Genomic DNA, 19,262 nt, shown 5'->3' with positions numbered 1-19,262 from the left:
CAAGTGAGAATTAATTTTGTCCTTGACAATGGTCTCCAGTCGTTCACCCATCACTGACATTAGACTGATTGGCCTGTAGTTACCAGGTTTATCTCTCCCCTTTTTTGAACAGGGTGTAACATTTGCAATCCTCCAGTCCTCTGGCACCACTCCCATATATCTGAGGGAGATTGAAAGATTGTGGTCGGAGCTTCTGCTATCTCCACCCTAGCTTCCCTCAGCAATCTAGGATGCATCACATCTGGACCGGGTGACTTGTTAACGTTGAGTGATGACAACCTATTTAGCACCTCCTTTCTATCCATTTTTATCCAATTTCTCTACTCCCCCCCTCCTCTACTGCGACATTAACTTCATCCTCTTCTTTTGTGAAGACAGATGCTAAGTACTCATTCAGTACCTCAGCCACGCCCTCTGCCTCCGTATGATGAGCTCCTATTTGGTCCCTAATCGGCCCCACCATTCCTTTAACTATCCTTTTACGTTTCATATGTTTATAGAAGATTTTTGGGTTCTCTTTTATGTTACCCGCTAATCTTTTCTCATATTGTCTCTTTGCCCTTCTTATATCCTGTTTCAATTTCCCCCGCACTCTCTGTATTCTGCCTGGTTTTTGACTGTATTCTGTACCTGACATTTGTTGTAAACCTCCTTTTTCTGTTTTATTCTAACCTCAATATCCTTTCTCATCCAGGGAGCTCTAGCTTTGGATGCCCCATCTTTCCTCCTTATGGGAATATGCTTGGATTGAACACCATCGGATGCTCCCGATGGTCAGGAAGTCCAGAACCAGGGGTCACAGTCTAAGGATAAGGGGTAAGCCATTTAGGACAGAGATGAGGAGGAATTTCTTCACCCAGAGAGTGGTGGACCTGTGGAATTCTTTACCACAGAAGGCAGTTGAGGCCAATTCATTAAATATATTCAAGAAGGAGTTGGATATATTTCTTAAGGCTAAAGGGATCATGGGATATGGGGAGAAAGCAGGGACAGGGTACTGAATTTGGATGATCAGCCATGATCTCATTGAATGGCGGAGCAGGCTCGAGGGGCCGAATGGCCTACTCCTGCTCCTATCTTCTATGTTTCCCCGAACTATCTCAGCCCTGAAGGCCTGCCATTGGTCAGTCACTGTTTTCCTGGACAATCTTTGTTTCCAGGCCACCTGAGCTCGATCCCTTCTCAAATCACTGAAATTGGCTCTCTTCCAGCTGGGTATTTTCACCGTTGATTTTTCTTTGTCCCTTTCCATAACTACTTTAAACCTACTGATATTGTGATCACTGTTAACCAGATCCCTCCTGCCCCACAACCAATGAGAGACCCTTTAAATGTTCTGACTGTGTAAAGAGGTTTCAGAGTTCATCCAACCTGCTGAGTCACCAGCGAGTTCACACAGATCCTCAAATAAAGGAAGATGTTTTAGAAAGGCTGGCGGCACTAAAAGTTCGCAGCCATCTCAGAGTAGTGTCCCTTTCATTACAATCTCACAGAACAAGAAGAATCACTGTCCCTTTAACTACCACAAATCCCTGTGTGGAGGAGAGGGGGAGATACAGTCTGTCCCAGTAACTGTCGCAGAACAGAATTAGCGACCTTGTCCCATAAGGGCTTGACCATCCCCCACTCCCTGCTTTTCCTCAAGTGTCTCATTCTTAAAATTCTCATCCTTGTTTTCAAATCCCTCCGTGACCCCGCCCTCCCTATCTCTGTAATCTCTTCCAGCCCCACAACCTCCTGAGATGTTTGCGCTTCTCTAATTCCAGCCTCTTGAGCATCCCTGATTTTAATCGCTCCACCATTGGTGGCCGTGCCTTCAGTTGCCTGGGCCCTAAGCTCTGGAATTCCTTCCCTAAACCTCTCCATCTCTCTACCTCTCTCTCCTTCTTTAAGATGCTACTTAAAACTGACCTCTTTGACCAAACTTTTGGTCATCTGCCTGAATATCTCCTTATGTGGCTCGGTGTCAAATTTTGTTTTCTAACGATCCTGTGAAGAGCCTTGGGATGTTTTACTACATTAAATGCGCTATATAAATACAAGTGGTTGTTGTTGTTTCCTGAAACTAATAATAAATTCCCCAGAGGGAAAAAAACTTGTCCTTTTACTCCCAAATATTAAAAAGTTTGTTCTGCAGAAGCACGAGGTTTATCTGCTTTTATTCATGAATTTTAAAAGCCTATCGTAAAATCTGAGCCAGTGTGTTGTGAGACAAAGAGCCTTGTGTCCAATAAGGGGAATAAAGGCCCACAGCCTCCCCTGGCCCCGGGCCCTGAACAAGGGACTGGAGAAACTACAGAAAATGCTGGAAAAACTCAGCAGGCCAGGCAACATCCGTGGAGAGAGAAATAGAGTCAACATTTCGGGTCGAAACCCTTCGTCAGGACTGAAAAAACACAGGAAATGAAACCGATTAAAAGGCCAGTTTGGGGGCTGGGAGAGAACAAAAGAGAAGTGAAGAGACATTAAGAGGAATTCAAACCGAGACGAGATGGTGATCGGACTAGTGGAGACAGAAGACGGCTCTAGATTAGGTGTGAAATGTGCTGGCAGAATGGGAGACAGCTGCCATGTGGGAGAGAAAAAAAAGGGGGAAGGGCCAAAACAAAGTTGTGGATAAAAAATATATAAAAAAATGTAATAGGGGCCGAGGTTATGATCTGAAATTGTTGAACTCGATATTGAGTCCGGAAGGCTGTAAAGTGCCTAATCGGAAGATGAGGTGCTGTTCCTCGAGCTTACGCTGGGTTTTCATGGAACAATGCAAGAGGCCGAGTACGGTGAGGTCCGAGTGGGAATGGGGCGGTGAATTAAAATGACAGGCGACCGGAAGCTCGGGGTCACCCTTACGGACTGAACAGAAGTGTTCCGCAAAACGGTCACTCAATCTGCGTTTGGTCTCCCCAATGTAGAGGAGACCGCATCGTGAGCAGCGAATACAGTATACTAGATTGCAAGAAGTACAAGTAAATCGGTGTTTCACCTGGAAGGGGTGTTTGGGGCCCTGGAGAGTGGGAAGGGGGGAGGTATAAGGGCAGGTGTTACATCTCCTGCGCTTGCACGGGAAGGTGCCGGGCGAAGGGAAAGGTGTGCTGGGGGTGATGGAGGAGTGGACTAGGGTATCTCGGAGGGAGCGGTCCCTACGGAATGCTGGGAGGGGAGGGGAGAGGAAGATGCATTTGGTGGTGGGATCACGTTGGAGGTGGCGGAAATGGCGGAGGATGATCTGTTGAATGTGGAGGCTGGTGGGGTGAAAGGTGAGGACAAGGGGAACCCTATCGTGGTTCCGGGAGGGAGGGGCAGGGGTGAGGGCAGAAGTGCGGGAGATAGAACGGACACAGTCGAGGGCCATGTCAACCACGGTAGAGGGGAATCCTCGGTTGAGGAAAAAGGAAGACATGTCGGGAGCACTGGTGTGGAAGGTGGCATCGTCGGAGCAGATGCAGTGGAGATGGAGAAACTGGGAGAATGGAATAGAGTCCTTACAGGAGGCGGGGTGGGAGGAAGTGTAGTCCTCCAGGTAGCTGTGGGAGTCAGTGGGATTGTAGTGAATGTGGGTCAATAACCTATTCCCAGAGATGGAGACGGAGAAGTCGAGGAAGGGAAGGGAAGAGTCGGAGATGGACCATGTGAAGGTGAGGGAAGGGTGGAAATTGGAGGCAAATTGAATGAAATTGTCTAGTTTCGGGCGAGAGCAGGAAACGGCACCAATACAGTCATCAATGTACCGGAAAAAGAGGTGAGGGAGGGGACCTGAGTAGGACTGGAACAAAGAGTGTTCCACATATCCCATGAAAAGGCAGTGTGGAAATGTACCTTTTAAAGCTGAATATAGTTACATGTGCCCCGTTTTGACAAACAAAATGGAGTCCTGGTCCTCCCAGAAGCCTCTGCAGAAATGTCCTCTATTCCTTCCTTAAACATGTTAACCTTGACTAAACACTGAAAACAGTTGCTTATCTGCATTGAAAACAAAGACCATTTACATGAGTAAAGGGAACCTTACTCAAGCCACCTGGCCAGAGGCTTGACCACCAGTTAACAGAAGAAACATACTGTATGAAGTATCTACATTCCAAATAGTACTGATTGTCTTAATTAAATAGTCTAGAATAAATAACTACCCATTGTATTATCAATAGTCTTTCGATACGCCAGACTTTAGAAATATGTAGAAACTTAGTTAAGGATTGAAGAACTCTTTGTCCCTTTGTCTGACTTGAAAGACACATGATGAAACCATAACCTGTTTACTGTATAAATATGTTGTTAATCTGTACTTCTGGAGAGAGTCTCTGCTAGCCTTTGACTGAGCGGGACGCTCTCCTTGCCGCAAGTAAAAGCTTAATAAAAGAACATCTACCGGAGCTGATCGTTTCAAAGTCTCATTGAGAGTCGAGATTTCGACAGTTACTTCTTGGAGGTTCCACCGAGATCGCTGACTCTCTAGTCTGTGAGTGAACAGATGCCGGCATAGTGCCTCTTCAGTGAAGGGCTTAACTGGCCAGAATAAGGTGAGCCTTTTTGCTCACAAAGAGTCTCTTTACTGTTGAACCGCATATGTAATCTGTTGTCCACAGCGGAGGTACTGCGATCTACGAGACTCGAAATCTAAGATCTAAAGTTATTTTTGTAATCATTTCCTTTTCAGCCTATAGGCAGAAGGGATCTGATCCTGAAAATATCCGGTCTTGAAACAGCCCAGGGAGATTTTCATTAGTAGAAGGTAAGAAGAGCGCTATAGAAATCGATCGATTATCCTTGTGTGATAGGATAATTATCCTTGTGTGATGGGATAAGACAAGTCCGTTAAGGGACAGGATCCTTGTTTGATAGGATCATAGAGATGAATAAGATTTTTTAAAAATAAATTAGGATAAGTTAAGGACTTGGTCTGTAGTGGTGTACAACGCAGACTGAGAATTGACTATTTGTTTAGATAGAGTTTAAGGCTATAATTTGTATACCCGCGTGGATGTTGTTTGTCCTAGTTGTCCTAGTTGTACTGTTGTGTTCAATACTTTTGTGCGACATTGCAATTGAAGAAACGGGAAGAGTCACTAGGGAAAATTGTGATTTGGAAAAACATTCTTTGATTGAGAAAGGAAACAGTGCCTAATTGATCGACTATGGTTGGTTCGTGTCAACATAGAAACATAGAAGATAGGAGCAGGAGTAGGCCCTTCGAGCCTGCTCCGCCATTCAACGAGATCATGGCTGATCATCCAAACCCTAGCACCCGGTCCCTACACTGACAGCCATCCCACCCAAGCCCTATCCCCGTAACCCCACGTATTTAATCCCCCCTAACACTAAGGGCCAATTTTTATCATGGCCAATCAACCTAACCCGCACATCTTTGGGCATATCTCACACACCTAGACTGAGCCTGAATTACGAGCCTTTTTAGGCCACGTGACGGCCAGTAGAAGTGGGCGTAGAGAACTCAGTTGACCGAAAAGGATTGAGATCAGAAACTGTAAAAACTCTCAATCTATCAGAATGGGTGCCAGAGCAAGTAAAACACCACCAAAGGGCACGCCAGCCTATTTTATGCTCCAGAATTGTGGCCAGTCTTCAATTGACCACTTACAAAATTGGACAAAATGGACTAAGGATGGAAACAGGCCATTTCCACCTGATGGTTCCTTTAATTTAGAAAGAATAACATGTCTAGAGGAGTGTCTTATAGACAGAGACCCAGGCAGAAGAGGGGAAAAGAAAGTAAATTGGTCGGCATTTGGGGATTGGAAAAGGGAAGCTGAAAAACGACATGAGAAAAGCCTGCAGGTCAGCAAGCAGTGTACTAAAGGGAAAAAGCAAGCAAATAAACGAACAGAGCAGGTAAATTGTCCTAGACATGGTAAAAACCCATTTATGATGGTTGCTAAAGAAACAAAAGGACACCTGCCAAATGCCCCTAAGGATCGAGAAAAAGATGAGGATGAGGATTGGGATGAGAATGGGACTCCCTACGGCAGGCCACCACCATATGTTCAGCATGCTCCAGACCAAAATGAAGGTGATCAGGCCATTCCACCTGTAGTTCAAGCAGAGCCTGTACTTCAGGCTCTTCACCCCCGGCTGCCCCACAAAACGGCGCAGTAGCAGGAGCACCTGTCACTCCTGACAATGATAATACAAATCAATTCCACGAAGGTCCGGCAGGGTATACACGGAGTCGGACAGAACAAAGGGAACGCAGTGAAAATAATACAGGATCTGATCTCCAACCGCTCTTATAATGCCAGTGAGACTTTTTCCCAATCCAACTCCAAACGGAGATCCAATTGGTGTTTATCGACCATGGTCATCAAGTGAGTTAAGAACAATTGTGGAAGGATTAGCAGACCCCAAAACCAGTCTTGAAAAGGCCATAGACCAATTAAAAGTAATCGTCATGTGCCATGAACCCGGCATATTAGATGGCCAGATTCTGCTAAAAGTATGGTTAAAAGACACCAAATTTGCCGAATTCGAGATGAAATTCCAAGATTTTAAAACACATCGTGAAACTGTCGGTGCCGCTGCCGGCACCAGACCGCCCAATGACCAATTCTGGGGAAGGTGCTGGGAAGCCTTACACAAGGTGTTCCCAAAGAAAACAAATTGGTCTAAAATTATGGAAAGGATGAGGATGTTGAGGATTACGTTGAGAGGATGCGAGAAATTATGAGCCAATGTTCAGGCATGAAAACAGAGGAATTAGATTCCCCCATGCTCCGCGCCGTTGTAAACGGACTACGACCTGAACTCAGGGATCCCTTTCAATGAGTTTGTTTCGGATGGCGACAGGAAACGCTATCCAAGGTTGTTTCTATGTTAAAAGACATACAAGATTGAAATAGAGAAACTAAAAGCAAGGTTACCGTGTTCACGGAGCGAGCAGCTCCAACGGCACCAGCCCCAACAACACCCACCTATTACCCACAACGTGGTAGGGGAAGAGGATGGGGTGGGGGAAGAGGAAATTTTAGGGGTAGAGGCGGTGGAGGTGTCGGACGGGGTGGGGGGAGAGGACGGGGTGGGGGAAGAGGACAGTTTTGGGGTAGAGGCGGTGGAGGTGTAGGGGTGGGGGGAGAGGACAGTTTCGGGGTAGAGGTGGTGGAGGTGTCGGACGAGGACGGGGTGGGGGGAGAGGACAGTTTCGGGGTAGAGGCGGCGGAGGTGTAGGACGAGGACGGGGTGGGAGGAGAGGACAGTTTCGGGGTAGAGGCGGTGGAGGTGTAGGACGAGGACGGGGTGGGGGGAGAGGACAGTTTCGGGGTAGAGGCGGTGGAGGTGTCGGACGAGGACGGGGTGGGGGAGAGGACAGTTTCGGGGTAGAGGCGGTGGAGGTGTAGGACGAGGACGGGGTGGGCGGAGAGGACAGTTTCGGGGTGGAGGCGGTGGAGGTGTAGGACGGGGTGGGGGAGAGGAGAGTTTGGGGGTAGAGGCGGTGGAGGACGGGGTGGGGGGAGAGGACAGTTTCGGGGTAGAGGCGGTGGAGGTGTAGGATGAGGACGGGGTGGAGGGAGAGGACAGTTTCGGGGTAGAGGCGGTGGAGGTGTCGGACGAGGACGGGGTGGGGGGAGAGGACAGTTTCGGGGTAGAGGCGGTGGAGGTGTAGGACGAGGACGGGGTGGGGGAGAGGACAGTTTCGGGGTGGAGGCGGTGGAGGTGTAGGACGAGGACGGGGTGGGGGTAGAGGCGGTGGAGGTGTAGGACGGGGTGGGGGGAGAGGAGAGTTTAGGGGTAGAGGCGGTGGAGGTGTAGGACGAGGACGGGGTGGGGGGAGAGGACAGTTTCGGGGTAGAGGCGGTGGAGGCGTAGGACGAGGACGGGGTGGGGGGAGAGGACAGTTTCGGGGCAGAGGGGTGGAGGTGTCGGACGAGGATGGGGTGGGGGGAGAGGACAGTTTCGGGGTAGAGGCGGTGGAGGTGTAGGACGAGGATGGGGTGGGGGAGAGGACAGTTTCGGGGCAGAGGGGTGGAGGTGTCGGACGAGGATGGGGTGGGGGAGAGGACAGTTTCGGGGGAGAGGCGGTGGAGGTGTCGGACGAGGACGGGGTGGGGGGAGAGGACAGTTTCGGGGTAGAGGCTGTGGAGGTGTCGGACGAGGACGGGGTGGGGGGAGAGGACAGTTTTGGGGTAGTGGAGGTGTCGGACGAGGACGGGGTGGTGGGAGAGGACAGTTTCGGGGTAGTGGAGGTGTCGGACGAGGACGGGGTGGTGGGAGAGGACAGTTTCGGGGTAGAGGCGGTGGAGGTGTCGGACGAGGACGGGGTGGGGGGAGAGGACAGTTTCGGTGTAGAGGCGGTGGAGGTGTCGGACGAGGACGGGGTGGGGGGAGAGGACAGTTTCGGGGTGGAGGTGTAGGACGGGGTGGGGGGAGAGGACAGTTTCGGGGTAGAGGCGGTGGAGGTGTAGGACGAGGACGGGGTGGGGGGAGAGGACAGTTTCGGGGTAGAGGCGGTGGAGGTGTAGGACGAGGACGGGGTGGGGGGAGAGGACAGTTTCGGGGTAGAGGCGGTGGAGGTGTCGGACGAGGACGGGGTGGGGGAGAGGACAGTTTCGGGGTGGAGGCGGTGGAGGTGTAGGACGAGGACAGGGTGGGGGGAGAGGACAGTTTCGGGGTAGAGGCGGTGGAGGTGTAGGACGAGGACGGGGTGGGGGGAGAGGACAGTTTCGGGGGAGAGGCGGTGGAGGTGTAGGACGAGGACGGGGTGGGGGGAGAGGACAGTTTCGGGGTAGAGGCGGTGGAGGTGTCGGACGAGGACGGGGTGGGGGAGAGGACAGTTTCGGGGTAGAGGCGGTGGAGGTGTAGGACGAGGACGGGGTGGAGGGAGAGGACAGTTTCGGGGTAGAGGCGGTGGAGGTGTCGGACGAGGACGGAGTGGGGGGAGAGGACAGTTTCGGGGTAGAGGAGGTGGAGGTGTAGGACGAGGACGGGGTGGGGGGAGAGGACAGTTTTGGGGTAGAGGCGGTGGAGGTGTAGAACGAGGACGGGGTGGGGGGAGAGGACAGTTTCGGGGTAGAGGCGGTGGAGGTGTCAGACGAGGACGGGGTGGGGGGAGAGGACAGTTTCGGGGTAGAGGCGGTGGAGGTGTCGGACGAGGACGGGGTGGGGGGAGAGGACAGTTTCGGGGTAGAGGCGGTGGAGGTGTCGGACGAGGACGGGGTGGGGGGAGAGGACAGTTTCAGGGTAGTGGCGGTGGAGGTGTCGGACGAGGACGGGGTGGGGGGAGAGGACGGTTTCGGGGTAGTGGCGGTGGAGGTGTAGGACGAGGACGGGGTGGGGGGAGAGGACAGTTTCGGGGTAGAGGCGGTGGAGGTGTAGGACGGGGTGGGGGGAGAGGACAGTTTCGGGGTAGAGGCGGTGGAGGTGTAGGACGGGGTGGGGGGAGAGGACAGTTTCGGGGTAGAGGCGGTGGAGGTGTCGGACGAGGACGGGGTGGGGGAAGAGGACAGTTTCGGGGTAGAGGCGGTGGAGGTGTAGGACGAGGACGGTGTGGGGGAGAGGACAGTTTCGGGGTGGAGGTGTAGGACGAGGACAGGGTGGGGGGAGAGGACAGTTTCGGGGTGGTGGAGGTGTAGGACGAGGACGGGGTGGGGGAGAGGACAGTTTAGGGGTAGAGGCGGTGGAGGTGTAGGACGAGGATGGGGTGGGGGGAGAGGACAGTTTCGGGGTGGAGGTGTCGGACAAGGATGGGGTGGGGGGAGAGGACAGTTTCGGGGTAGAGGGGGTGGAGGTGTAGGATGAGGACGGGGTGGGGGAAGAGGACAGTTTCGGGGTGGAGGCGGTGGAGGTGTTGGACGAGGACGGGATGGGGAGAGGACAGTTTCGGGGTAGAGGCGGTGGAGGTGTAGGACGAGGACGGGGTGGAGGGAGAGGACTGTTTCGGGGTAGAGGCGGTGGAGGTGTAGGATGATGACGGGGTGGGGGGAGAGGACAGCTTCGGGGTAGAGGCGGTGGAGGTGTAGGACGATGACGGGATGGGGGAGAGGACAGTTTCGTGGTAGAGGCGGTGGAGGTGTAGGACGAGGAAGGTGTGGGTGGAGAGGACAGTTTCGGGGTAGAGGCGGTGGAGGTGTCGGACGAGGACGGGGTGGGGGGAGAGGACAGTTTCGGGGTGGAGGTGTTGGACGAGGACGGGGTGGGGGGAGAGGACAGTTTCGGGGTGGAGGTGTAGGACGAGGACGGGGTGGGAGGAGATAGGACAGTTTCGGGGTGGAGGTGTTGGATGAGGACGGGGTGGGGGGAGAGGACAGTTTCGGGGTAGAGGCGGTGGAGGTGTCGGACGAGGACGGGGTGGGGGGAGAGGACGGTTTCGGGGTGGAGGTGTTGGACGGGGTGGGGGGAGAGGACAGTTTCGGGGTAGAGGCGGTGGAGGTGTAGGACGAGGACGGGGTGGGGGGAGAGGACAGTTTCGGGGTAGAGGCGGTGGAGGTGTAGGACGAGGACGGGGTGGGGGGAGAGGACAGTTTCGGGGTAGAGGCGGTGGAGGTGTAGGACGGGGTGGGGGGAGAGGACAGTTTCGGGGTAGAGGCGGTGGAGGTGTCGGACGAGGACGGGGTGGGGGGAGAGGACAGTTTCGGGGTAGAGGCGGTGGAGGTGTAGGACGAGGACAGGGTGGGGGGAGAGGACAGTTTCGGGGTGGAGGTGTAGGACGAGGACAGGGTGGGGGAGAGGACAGTTTCGGGGTGGTGGAGGTGTAGGACGAGGACGGGGTGGGGGAGAGGACAGTTTAGGGGTAGAGGCGGTGGAGGTGTAGGACGAGGATGGGGTGGGGGAGAGGACAGTTTCGGGGTGGAGGTGTCGGACAAGGACGGGGTGGGGGGAGAGGACAGTTTCGGGGTAGAGGGGGTGGAGGTGTAGGATGAGGACGGGGTGGGGGAAGAGGACAGTTTCGGGGTGGAGGCGGTGGAGGTGTCGGACGAGGACGGGATGGGGGAGAGGACAGTTTCGGGGTAGAGGCGGTGGAGGTGTAGGACGAGGACGGGGTGGAGGGAGAGGACTGTTTCGGGGTAGAGGCGGTGGAGGTGTAGGATGATGACGGGGTGGGGGGAGAGGACAGCTTCGGGGTAGAGGCGGTGGAGGTGTAGGACGATGACGGGATGGGGGAGAGGACAGTTTCGTGGTAGAGGCGGTGGAGGTGTAGGACGAGGATGGTGTGGGTGGAGAGGACAGTTTCGGGGTAGAGGCGGTGGAGGTGTCGGACGAGGACGGGGTGGGGGGAGAGGACAGTTTCGGGGTGGAGGTGTTGGACGGGGTGGGGGGAGAGGACAGTTTCGGGGTAGAGGCGGTGGAGGTGTAGGACGAGGACGGGGTGGGGGGAGATAGGACAGTTTCGGGGTGGAGGTGTTGGACGAGGACGGGGTGGGGGGAGAGGACAGTTTCGGGGTAGAGGCGGTGGAGGTGTAGGACGAGGACGGGGTGGGGGGAGAGGACAGTTTCGGGGTAGAGGCGGTGGAGGTGTAGGAAGAGGACGGGGTGGGGGGAGAGGACAGTTTCGGGGTAGAGGCGGTGGAGTTGTCGGACGAGGACAATCCGGTGCCTGTTACAATTCTGGCCAGACTGGGCACTGGGCTAAAAATTGAATCAAAACAGCAGCAACCAAATTATAACTGGACTCACCGGCTGGTAACGGGCCACCTCCTCCACCTCCAGAACCCAATCCGTATGTGACCCCAGCCCAGCTACATGCTCGACCTCAAACTACATTTTCTGTTCAAAATCCATTTGGACCACAAAATCAAAATTCAAATCAATTGGGCCAAGGATTCAATTGTCGGTATAATCAATGACTAGTTGCTCCATATCCAAGTGCTGCAAGCAAACAATTACCCGTTGTTTCATTAAATGCCACAAGCGAGCCTGAAGTAAAAATACGAATACAGGGAAAGGATATTCCATTTCTAGTGGATACTGGTGCCACCTTTTCGATCCTTACAAAACAGGATACACAGGGAATTCCTATTTCCACCAATCAAACCTCAGTAACTGGACTATCTGGGACAGCTCATCAAATGGTTTTCTCCAATCCCATTAATGTTCAATTCAATGATTATGAAGACAATCATTCATTCCTACTATCTAATGAAGTCCCACTGAACTTGTGTGGGCGGGACTTGTTGTGTAAAATGAATGCCACTATCCTCTGTTCTCCAACCGGTATGGAAGTACGAATCCCCACGGATAAGTGTGGAGCCTATCCACTACTCCAATCAAGAACACCTATATTATATGCCTGGGAAAATTCGGATCCCACACTAAGCAAAGCCCTAGCCTGTCTGGTCAGCTCATATTGGTGTGTGACAAGATTAATTACAGACTACCTCAAATCTTTAAATATAGGAAACTGGCACAAAACGTTACACTGTACTGCATGCTATGACGAAACTGGATTAGATGCCATAACCCAAAATTTTTACCAACCATTCTTGCACCGGAAATATCGATTGAAGATTGAACAAATTTTTATCGGAGCTGAAGGAATTGCGGCAGGAGTAGAATTATCCTCCCATAGCCAGACCTTGTTTAAGGTTAAAAGTAGTGTTCCACACTGCACCCTTGCAGTTGCAGACACATAAACCCCAGGATCTAGGTGCAATGGTTAAAAGAATGCAAGGATATTTAGTGCAAAGGGAATGGCAGACATCTGGTGGAACTCTGGCTAGATATGACAGGGAGGAAGGCTTCTCTATCAAAATGAATAGGGAAATATATTTCGATGCTGTCTTAGCAGAAAAGATACTTTCGGTCACCAGCTTTCTATTGCAACGCGAAACAGAAGAACTTCTTGCTAAAGTCCCAGAGCAGCTATGGTCTACTCACCCTAATGAAGTAGGGAAAATGCTTACCGCACAACCATATAAGGTAGCGATCAATTTAACCGTACCACTTCCTAAGAAACCCCAATATCCCTTGTCTCTAGCTGCAGAACAGGGTATCGAGCCAGTAATTACTTCGCTGCTAGCCCAAGGGATAATAGTCCCAACTAAAAGCCCTTGTAACACACCAATCTTTCCGGTCCAGAAACCCAATAGTGACAAATGGAGATTTGTTCAAGACCTACGAGCTATGAATGAAGCTGTGTTCCCAACTTATCCGGTCGTGCCCAATCCTGCGACTATACTTACCAGTATTCCAGTAAACTCAACGTATTATATGGTGATCGATCTATGTTCAGCATTTTTCTCAATACCCATTCACCCAGAGTCTCAATTCCTTTTTGCCTTCACGTATAAAGGACGCCAATATACGTGGACAAGACTCCCGCAGGGATTTACCGAAAGCCCTACTATATTCTCACAGTGTTTAAAGAAGGATCTAGAGGATGTGATTTTACCAGCAAGTTCTACACTCACACAGTATGTTGATGATTTATTATTCGCCTCACGCTCCAAATCAGCCTGTGAAACAGATTCTCTTGTGCTGTTAAAAGCTTTAGCCTCGAAAGGACACAAAGTGTCAAAGGCGAAGTTACAATTGGTCTCAGAAAGGGTTCAGTATCAAGGACATGAATTGGTACGAGATACAAGACAATTGACACAAGACAGAGTAAAAGCAATCTGCTCTGCTCCACTACCAATAACCAAGAGAGAAATGAAACATTTCCTCGGCATGTCGGGATATTACAGACAATGGATTATGAATTATTCCGAAATAATTAGACCATTGTTAGACATGTCCATGCCCTCACTACCAGAAGATTTAGTTTGGAATGAAGCATCCTGGAACGCTTTTCAGAATCTTAAACAGTCCCTCGTATCAGCACCTGCTTTGGGACTACCGGACTATGCTGAGCCATTTCATTTGTTTGCTCACCACAAGTCGGGTTTTGCGCAATCTGTCTTGACTCAATTACATGGAGACAGACAGCGACCGACAGCGTATTTTAGCACCCAACTAGATCCAGTGGCACGCGGACTACCAGGATGTCTTCCTTCTTTGGCAGCAGCTTATTATGCTGTACAACAGGCTCAGACAATAACTCTAAATCATCAGACTATTTTGTATATCCCACACTCTGTCGAGATTTTACTTACCAAATGCGCCACCCAACACCTAACTTCTGCAAGAACCACTAAATACGAAGTTGAACTGTTATCAAATCTGAACCTCATCATCAAAAGATGTACTACCTTAAATCCAGCCACTCTACTCCCCACGGAATAAGACGGCGAACCCCATTCATGTGAGATGGTAACCGAACTGGTAACTAAACCACGTATCGATTTAACAGATATACCGATATGTAACCCTGATCTGGTGTACTACGTTGACGGATCAGCCCTACGAAATGACAGGGGCCAGCCCAAAGCGGCATATGCAGTTGTGACTCAGTATAACGTTGTTGAAACAGCCTCTCTTCCAGATTCCTTTTCAGCCCAGCAAGCCGAATTATTTACATTGACTCGAGCATGCATTCTCGCTCAAGGACAAACAGTTAATATCTACACTGACTCCAGGTATGCTTTTGGTGTAACTCATGACTATGGACAAATTTGGAAAATTCGCGGGTACCTGACCTCTTCAGGAACCACCATTAAGAATGCGGAACAGGTAGAAAATCCTCTGCGAGCCATTCAATGTCCTTTAAAACTTGCCATTATTAAATGCCAAGCACATACAGGCCACTTGGATGAGGTAGCACTTGGAAATGCCAGAGTTGACAATGCAGCTAAATCAGCAGCTCTGTCAGACAAAGGAGAACAAGTATCAGCGTTCCCAGTAAGGGAAAATAATTCCACAGATCAACCGCCCACTATTAATGATGTGCTGGCCTTTCAGTCACAGGCCAGTACGGATGAGGTATTAACCTGGGCAAGGGATCAATGTTGTAAAACTCAAGAAGGAATATGGGTTTACCATGACGGCCGCATGGTGGCACCCAAATCCTTACTTCCATGGATTGCCCGATGTGTTCATACATTCACACATGCGGGCAAAGGGGGGATGGCGGATTATATTTTGGCAACTTGGTATACGCCAGGTATTTCGGCAATTGCAAAACAAATTTGCGAAAATTGTGTTACCTGTCAGACAATGAATCCGGGTAAGACGGAAAAGGTAAAACCTACCTCCCACCCAAACCCAATGGGACCTTTTGTACATTTACAAATGGATTTTATTGAATTACCTATGTGTATGGGATTTAAGTATGTATTAGTTATTGTCGATGTGTTTTCTAGATGGATTGAAGCTTTTCCTTGTAAAAAGGCCGATGCCACTACTGTTGCTAAATATTTGTTGAAAGAAATCGTGCCGCGCTTCGGAATTCCTGTTAAACTTTCAAGTGATAATGGGTTTCATTTTACTGGAACTGTTATAAAAGAAATGTGTAAAGCCTTACAGATTAACCAACATTTCCATTGCAGTTATCATCCACAATCAGCTGGACTTGTTGAGAGATATAATGGAATGCTTAAAAACAAACTGGCGAAACTATGCAATGACACTGGACTAAAATGGGTAGAACTGCTGCCTTTAGCCTTGATGGTAATGAGATCTGCAACTAACAGAACAACAGGCCTGTCTGTCACCGCATGAGATAGTTATGGGACGTCCCCAACGGCTACCTTTTACAGCACCGTTTACTGCAAAACAAATGGACATCCATAAAATGGAAGAAAATATGTTAAATTATTGTATTGCACTAACCAAATGTATTTCCAGCTTTCATTCACAGGTAAAAGCTCAAGTTGAACCAGCAGAAGGGAAGTACCATAACCTGGAGCCCGGAGAATTTGTTTACATCAAGATTTTTAAACGAAGAAGCAGTCTACAGCCCAGATTTGAAGGACCATACCAGGTTTTGCTGACAACTAATACTGCAATCAAGATAAAAGAAAGACCAACATAGATCCACGCGTCCCATTGCAAAAAAGCACCCGATCCGGAGGAAAAGGCGAAGGAACCAGAGGGAGAGAAAGAGATTTCCACAGACTATGGGGACTGACAGTGCTGTGCTTAACAGGATTATGCTTTGTGTTACTGACAGCACCAGAGGTACAGACACGTGAACAAAGGGAACGACATATAAATGTATTCATGGCACTGAGTCGTGAGTATGCACAAGAAAGAGATTTATCCAACTGTTGGGTATGTGCACATGTGCCCATTCACTCGAAAGGAGGCACCCCTCGAAGACCCATTCCCTTTAACGAATCAGACATGGCTGAGTGGATAATCAGTCAGAACGATACGCGCGGTAATACTTCCCAGAAAAGGCACACATCCTATAGGGGCACTACTAGTACAGAGGATTGGAGGCCGGAATGGGAATCAGCAGGCTATAATCTCACTGCCTTCCAGGGGTGGTACCAACCCAAATATAATCGGACTCGGCAGCCCCCATTCCTAGTTCTTACTAATACCTCAGGTATCGGGGCCCCAATGGGTAAAATATGTTTAGTAAGGAACATAGCAGGGGGCGAGAATGTGGGTAAAAGCAAATGCGCCCAGAATTTTACCATAACTCGACCCCACAACTGGCGCGATGTGGGTCAGTTTAACATGACAAATGTCCGTAATAAGATGAGTGGGGGTACCTGGACCAGTTCCAACCCTATGATGACAAAGAAGACGTTGCAATTCACTTCTTATAATGGAACCTATTTTATCTGTGGTCATAAGGCCTACGCCTGGATACCACAACCATGGACGGGATCCTGTTACTTAGGATATGTGATACCCTTTATTAGAACAACAAAGACCCTGAGGGACGCCTATGAAAGCCATCGACCTAAACGGGATTTGACATGGTTGAATGGAATGTTCAAGGTAATGATACTGTGGTGTATGTGCCTTTAAGAGCCGCAGGTGTGCTGTAATGCCGGTAATTGCCACTCGGGCTATATAAGCCTGTATATTGTGTATATCCATTAGACCACCCCCCAGACTTTGCTTAGTAAATACCTATGAACCAACGCCTGTCTTCAGTGTCTTTATCAACACACGGACACTACAGTGGCGATGAAGTGGAAACGGACTTACCTGCAATTCGGCAGCACCTCAAGGACATCGATTCCTCGGGCATCCAGAAGACTCAAGGAAGTGAGAGAAGCTGTGGTTTCACCAGCTGGCCAAGCTGGTGGCAGGTACTGCGCTAATCCTTCCTGGGCGTCAGGCTGGGGCTCCAGCGGCTGGCTCTACAGCTGAGACAGGCAGCGAAATCGGAAGCAAGCAATAACGGACTGGGAGGGAGCACTCAGGAGACGGCCGGCGCGGCAAGCAGGTCAGCGTTCAGACCTCCGGCGGGAACGAGTCTCCAACAGTAAATAAAAATTTTTTAAAAAGAGAACGGAAACCGCAGTAAACAGCATTGTTATCGGCAGCAGTGGCTGGAAAGTGCGGGAAGCGCCATATCTTTGCTACAGAAAAGAAAAAAAAGCGCGGGAAGCACCATATCTTTTCTGAAATGCCTAAGTCTGGCAATATTGATGCTTTTGATAGTGAAATAGAGGATTGGACCACATACGTGGAAAGAGTAGAGGTATATTACACTGCAAATGGAATAGAAGATGAAAAAAAAGCTTCAGTACTTCTAAACTTAATGGGCGCAAAGACATATGGGCTGTTACGAAATTTAATCACTCCAGCCAAACCAAAGGACAAGAATTTTAAAGAAATTGTTGATACCCTGCAGGAGCACTTAAACCCAACACCGCTGCTGATAGCGGAACGATTCAAGTTCTTCAAGAGAAATCAACACAAGAATGAAAGTAACGCTGATTACCTAACCGAATTAAGAAAGCTATCAGTCCTGCCCCGAATTGGCAGTACTTTATCAGATTATCTTCGAGACAAATTCGTTTGCGGTCTCTTAAGTGAAGGAACACAAAAAAGACTGCTTTCTGAAAAAGATTTAACATTGGACAAAGCTTTCAGTATGGCTGTATCATACGAAGCAGCAGCAAAAGGAGCTGCAGAGATACAACAAAAGACACAGGACTTCGGCACCCATGAAGTGACACAGGGTTTCGAAAGATGTTATCGCTGCGGCAGATCCACCCATAACCAGAGGGGCTGCTGGTTCAAGGACAAAGCATGCAGGCAATGCGGAAAGATTGGACACATCGCACGGGTATGCCGATCTGGACAAAACAAATCCACTGACAGAAAAAAAAATCAATAAAGAAAAGTACAGAAAGGTACAAATGATGACGGACAGTAGCTCCGAAGACCAGAAGAGCGATAGCGACTTCGAAAACAAGCGACTAAGCTGTCTCAAATTACATAATGTACTTGCCAAAGATGATTACCAAACCATTTGGGTTACCCTCACAATAGCAGGGTCCCCAGTTAAAATGGAGCTAGATACAGGATCAGCTCTAACCGTAATAAATCGACGGGATTACGAGAGGCTATTTTCGCATATACCTCTAAAAGACACATCCATTATCTTAAAAATATATACGGGGCAGAAAGTATACCCCAAAGGAAAAATAAGGGTGCCTGTTGTATACAACGGCAAAGAAATACAAAAGTTGTATTTATACATTCTACAAGATGGTGGTCCACCGTTGTTGGGACGTGAATGGATCAGGAAGATACATTTAGACTGACACTCCATTCAGGCACTGACGGTGACCAGTAAGAAAAAAAACAATGATGACATCATACCTGAACGATTAAAAGACATCTTGGCCAACGCCAAAGAAGTGTTTCAAGAGAAACTAGGAACCTTGAAAGGCATCACCGCTTCAATAAAAGTGGAAGATACAGCAATTCCCAAATTTTTTAAGGCAAGACCGGTGCCATACGCAATACGTCCAGCAGTCGAGGCAGAGCTGGAGAATTTGGAAAAAGCAGGCGTATTATCCAAAATAGATTGGAGCAAATGGGCAACACCCATCGTTCCAGTCATGAAAAAAGCATTGAATAAAGATAACTCTGAAGAACAGAGAAAAATTTGCATCTGTGGTGACTTCAAGGTGACTGTAAACCCGGTCCTTCACACAGTACAGTATCCTCTTCCGAGGATAGAAGATATTTTCGCCTCACTATCCGGAGGGAAACGTTTCACCAAAATTGACTTGGCACAGGCATATCTACAGATGGAGGTTGAGGCGGCCTCTAATAAGTATCTCACGATAAACACACACAAAGGCCTGTACCAGTACAATCAACTGGTTTTTGGAGTAGCATCAGCTCCAGCTATCTGGCAAAGAGCTATGGAGCAAGTCCTGCAAGGGATTCCAGGGACTCAATGCTACCTAGACGACATCCTTGTAACAGGAGAAAACGACAACGAGCACCTTGCCAATTTGGAGCAG

The 19,262-nt window shown here is 49.6% G+C and overlaps 1 protein-coding gene across 1 annotated transcript; it reads left to right on the top strand.

Moving 5' to 3' along the window:
- The first annotated feature begins 15,946 nt into the window (after positions 1–15,946).
- On the top strand, positions 15,947–18,483 carry LOC147119251 (uncharacterized). The gene has a single exon (XM_085984929.1). It carries the CDS (start codon positions 16,036–16,038, stop codon positions 16,795–16,797), a length of 762 nt encoding a protein of 253 aa, XP_085841055.1. The 5' UTR covers positions 15,947–16,035; the 3' UTR covers positions 16,798–18,483.
- The last annotated feature ends 779 nt before the right edge of the window (positions 18,484–19,262 follow it).

The sequence above is a fragment of the Somniosus microcephalus genome, chromosome 4 (assembly GCF_052327205.1).
Source record: "Somniosus microcephalus isolate GS21.2 chromosome 4, FLI_Smic_1.0, whole genome shotgun sequence".
In the NCBI taxonomy this organism is placed as follows: domain Eukaryota; kingdom Metazoa; phylum Chordata; class Chondrichthyes; order Squaliformes; family Somniosidae; genus Somniosus; species Somniosus microcephalus.
This window is presented reverse-complemented; position numbering and strand designations above follow the sequence as displayed.

Coding starts and splice junctions, on each gene's coding strand:
- LOC147119251 (XM_085984929.1), top strand. CDS start 16,036: ATGGCACTGAGTCGTGAGTATGCACAAGAAAGAGATTTATCCAACTGT.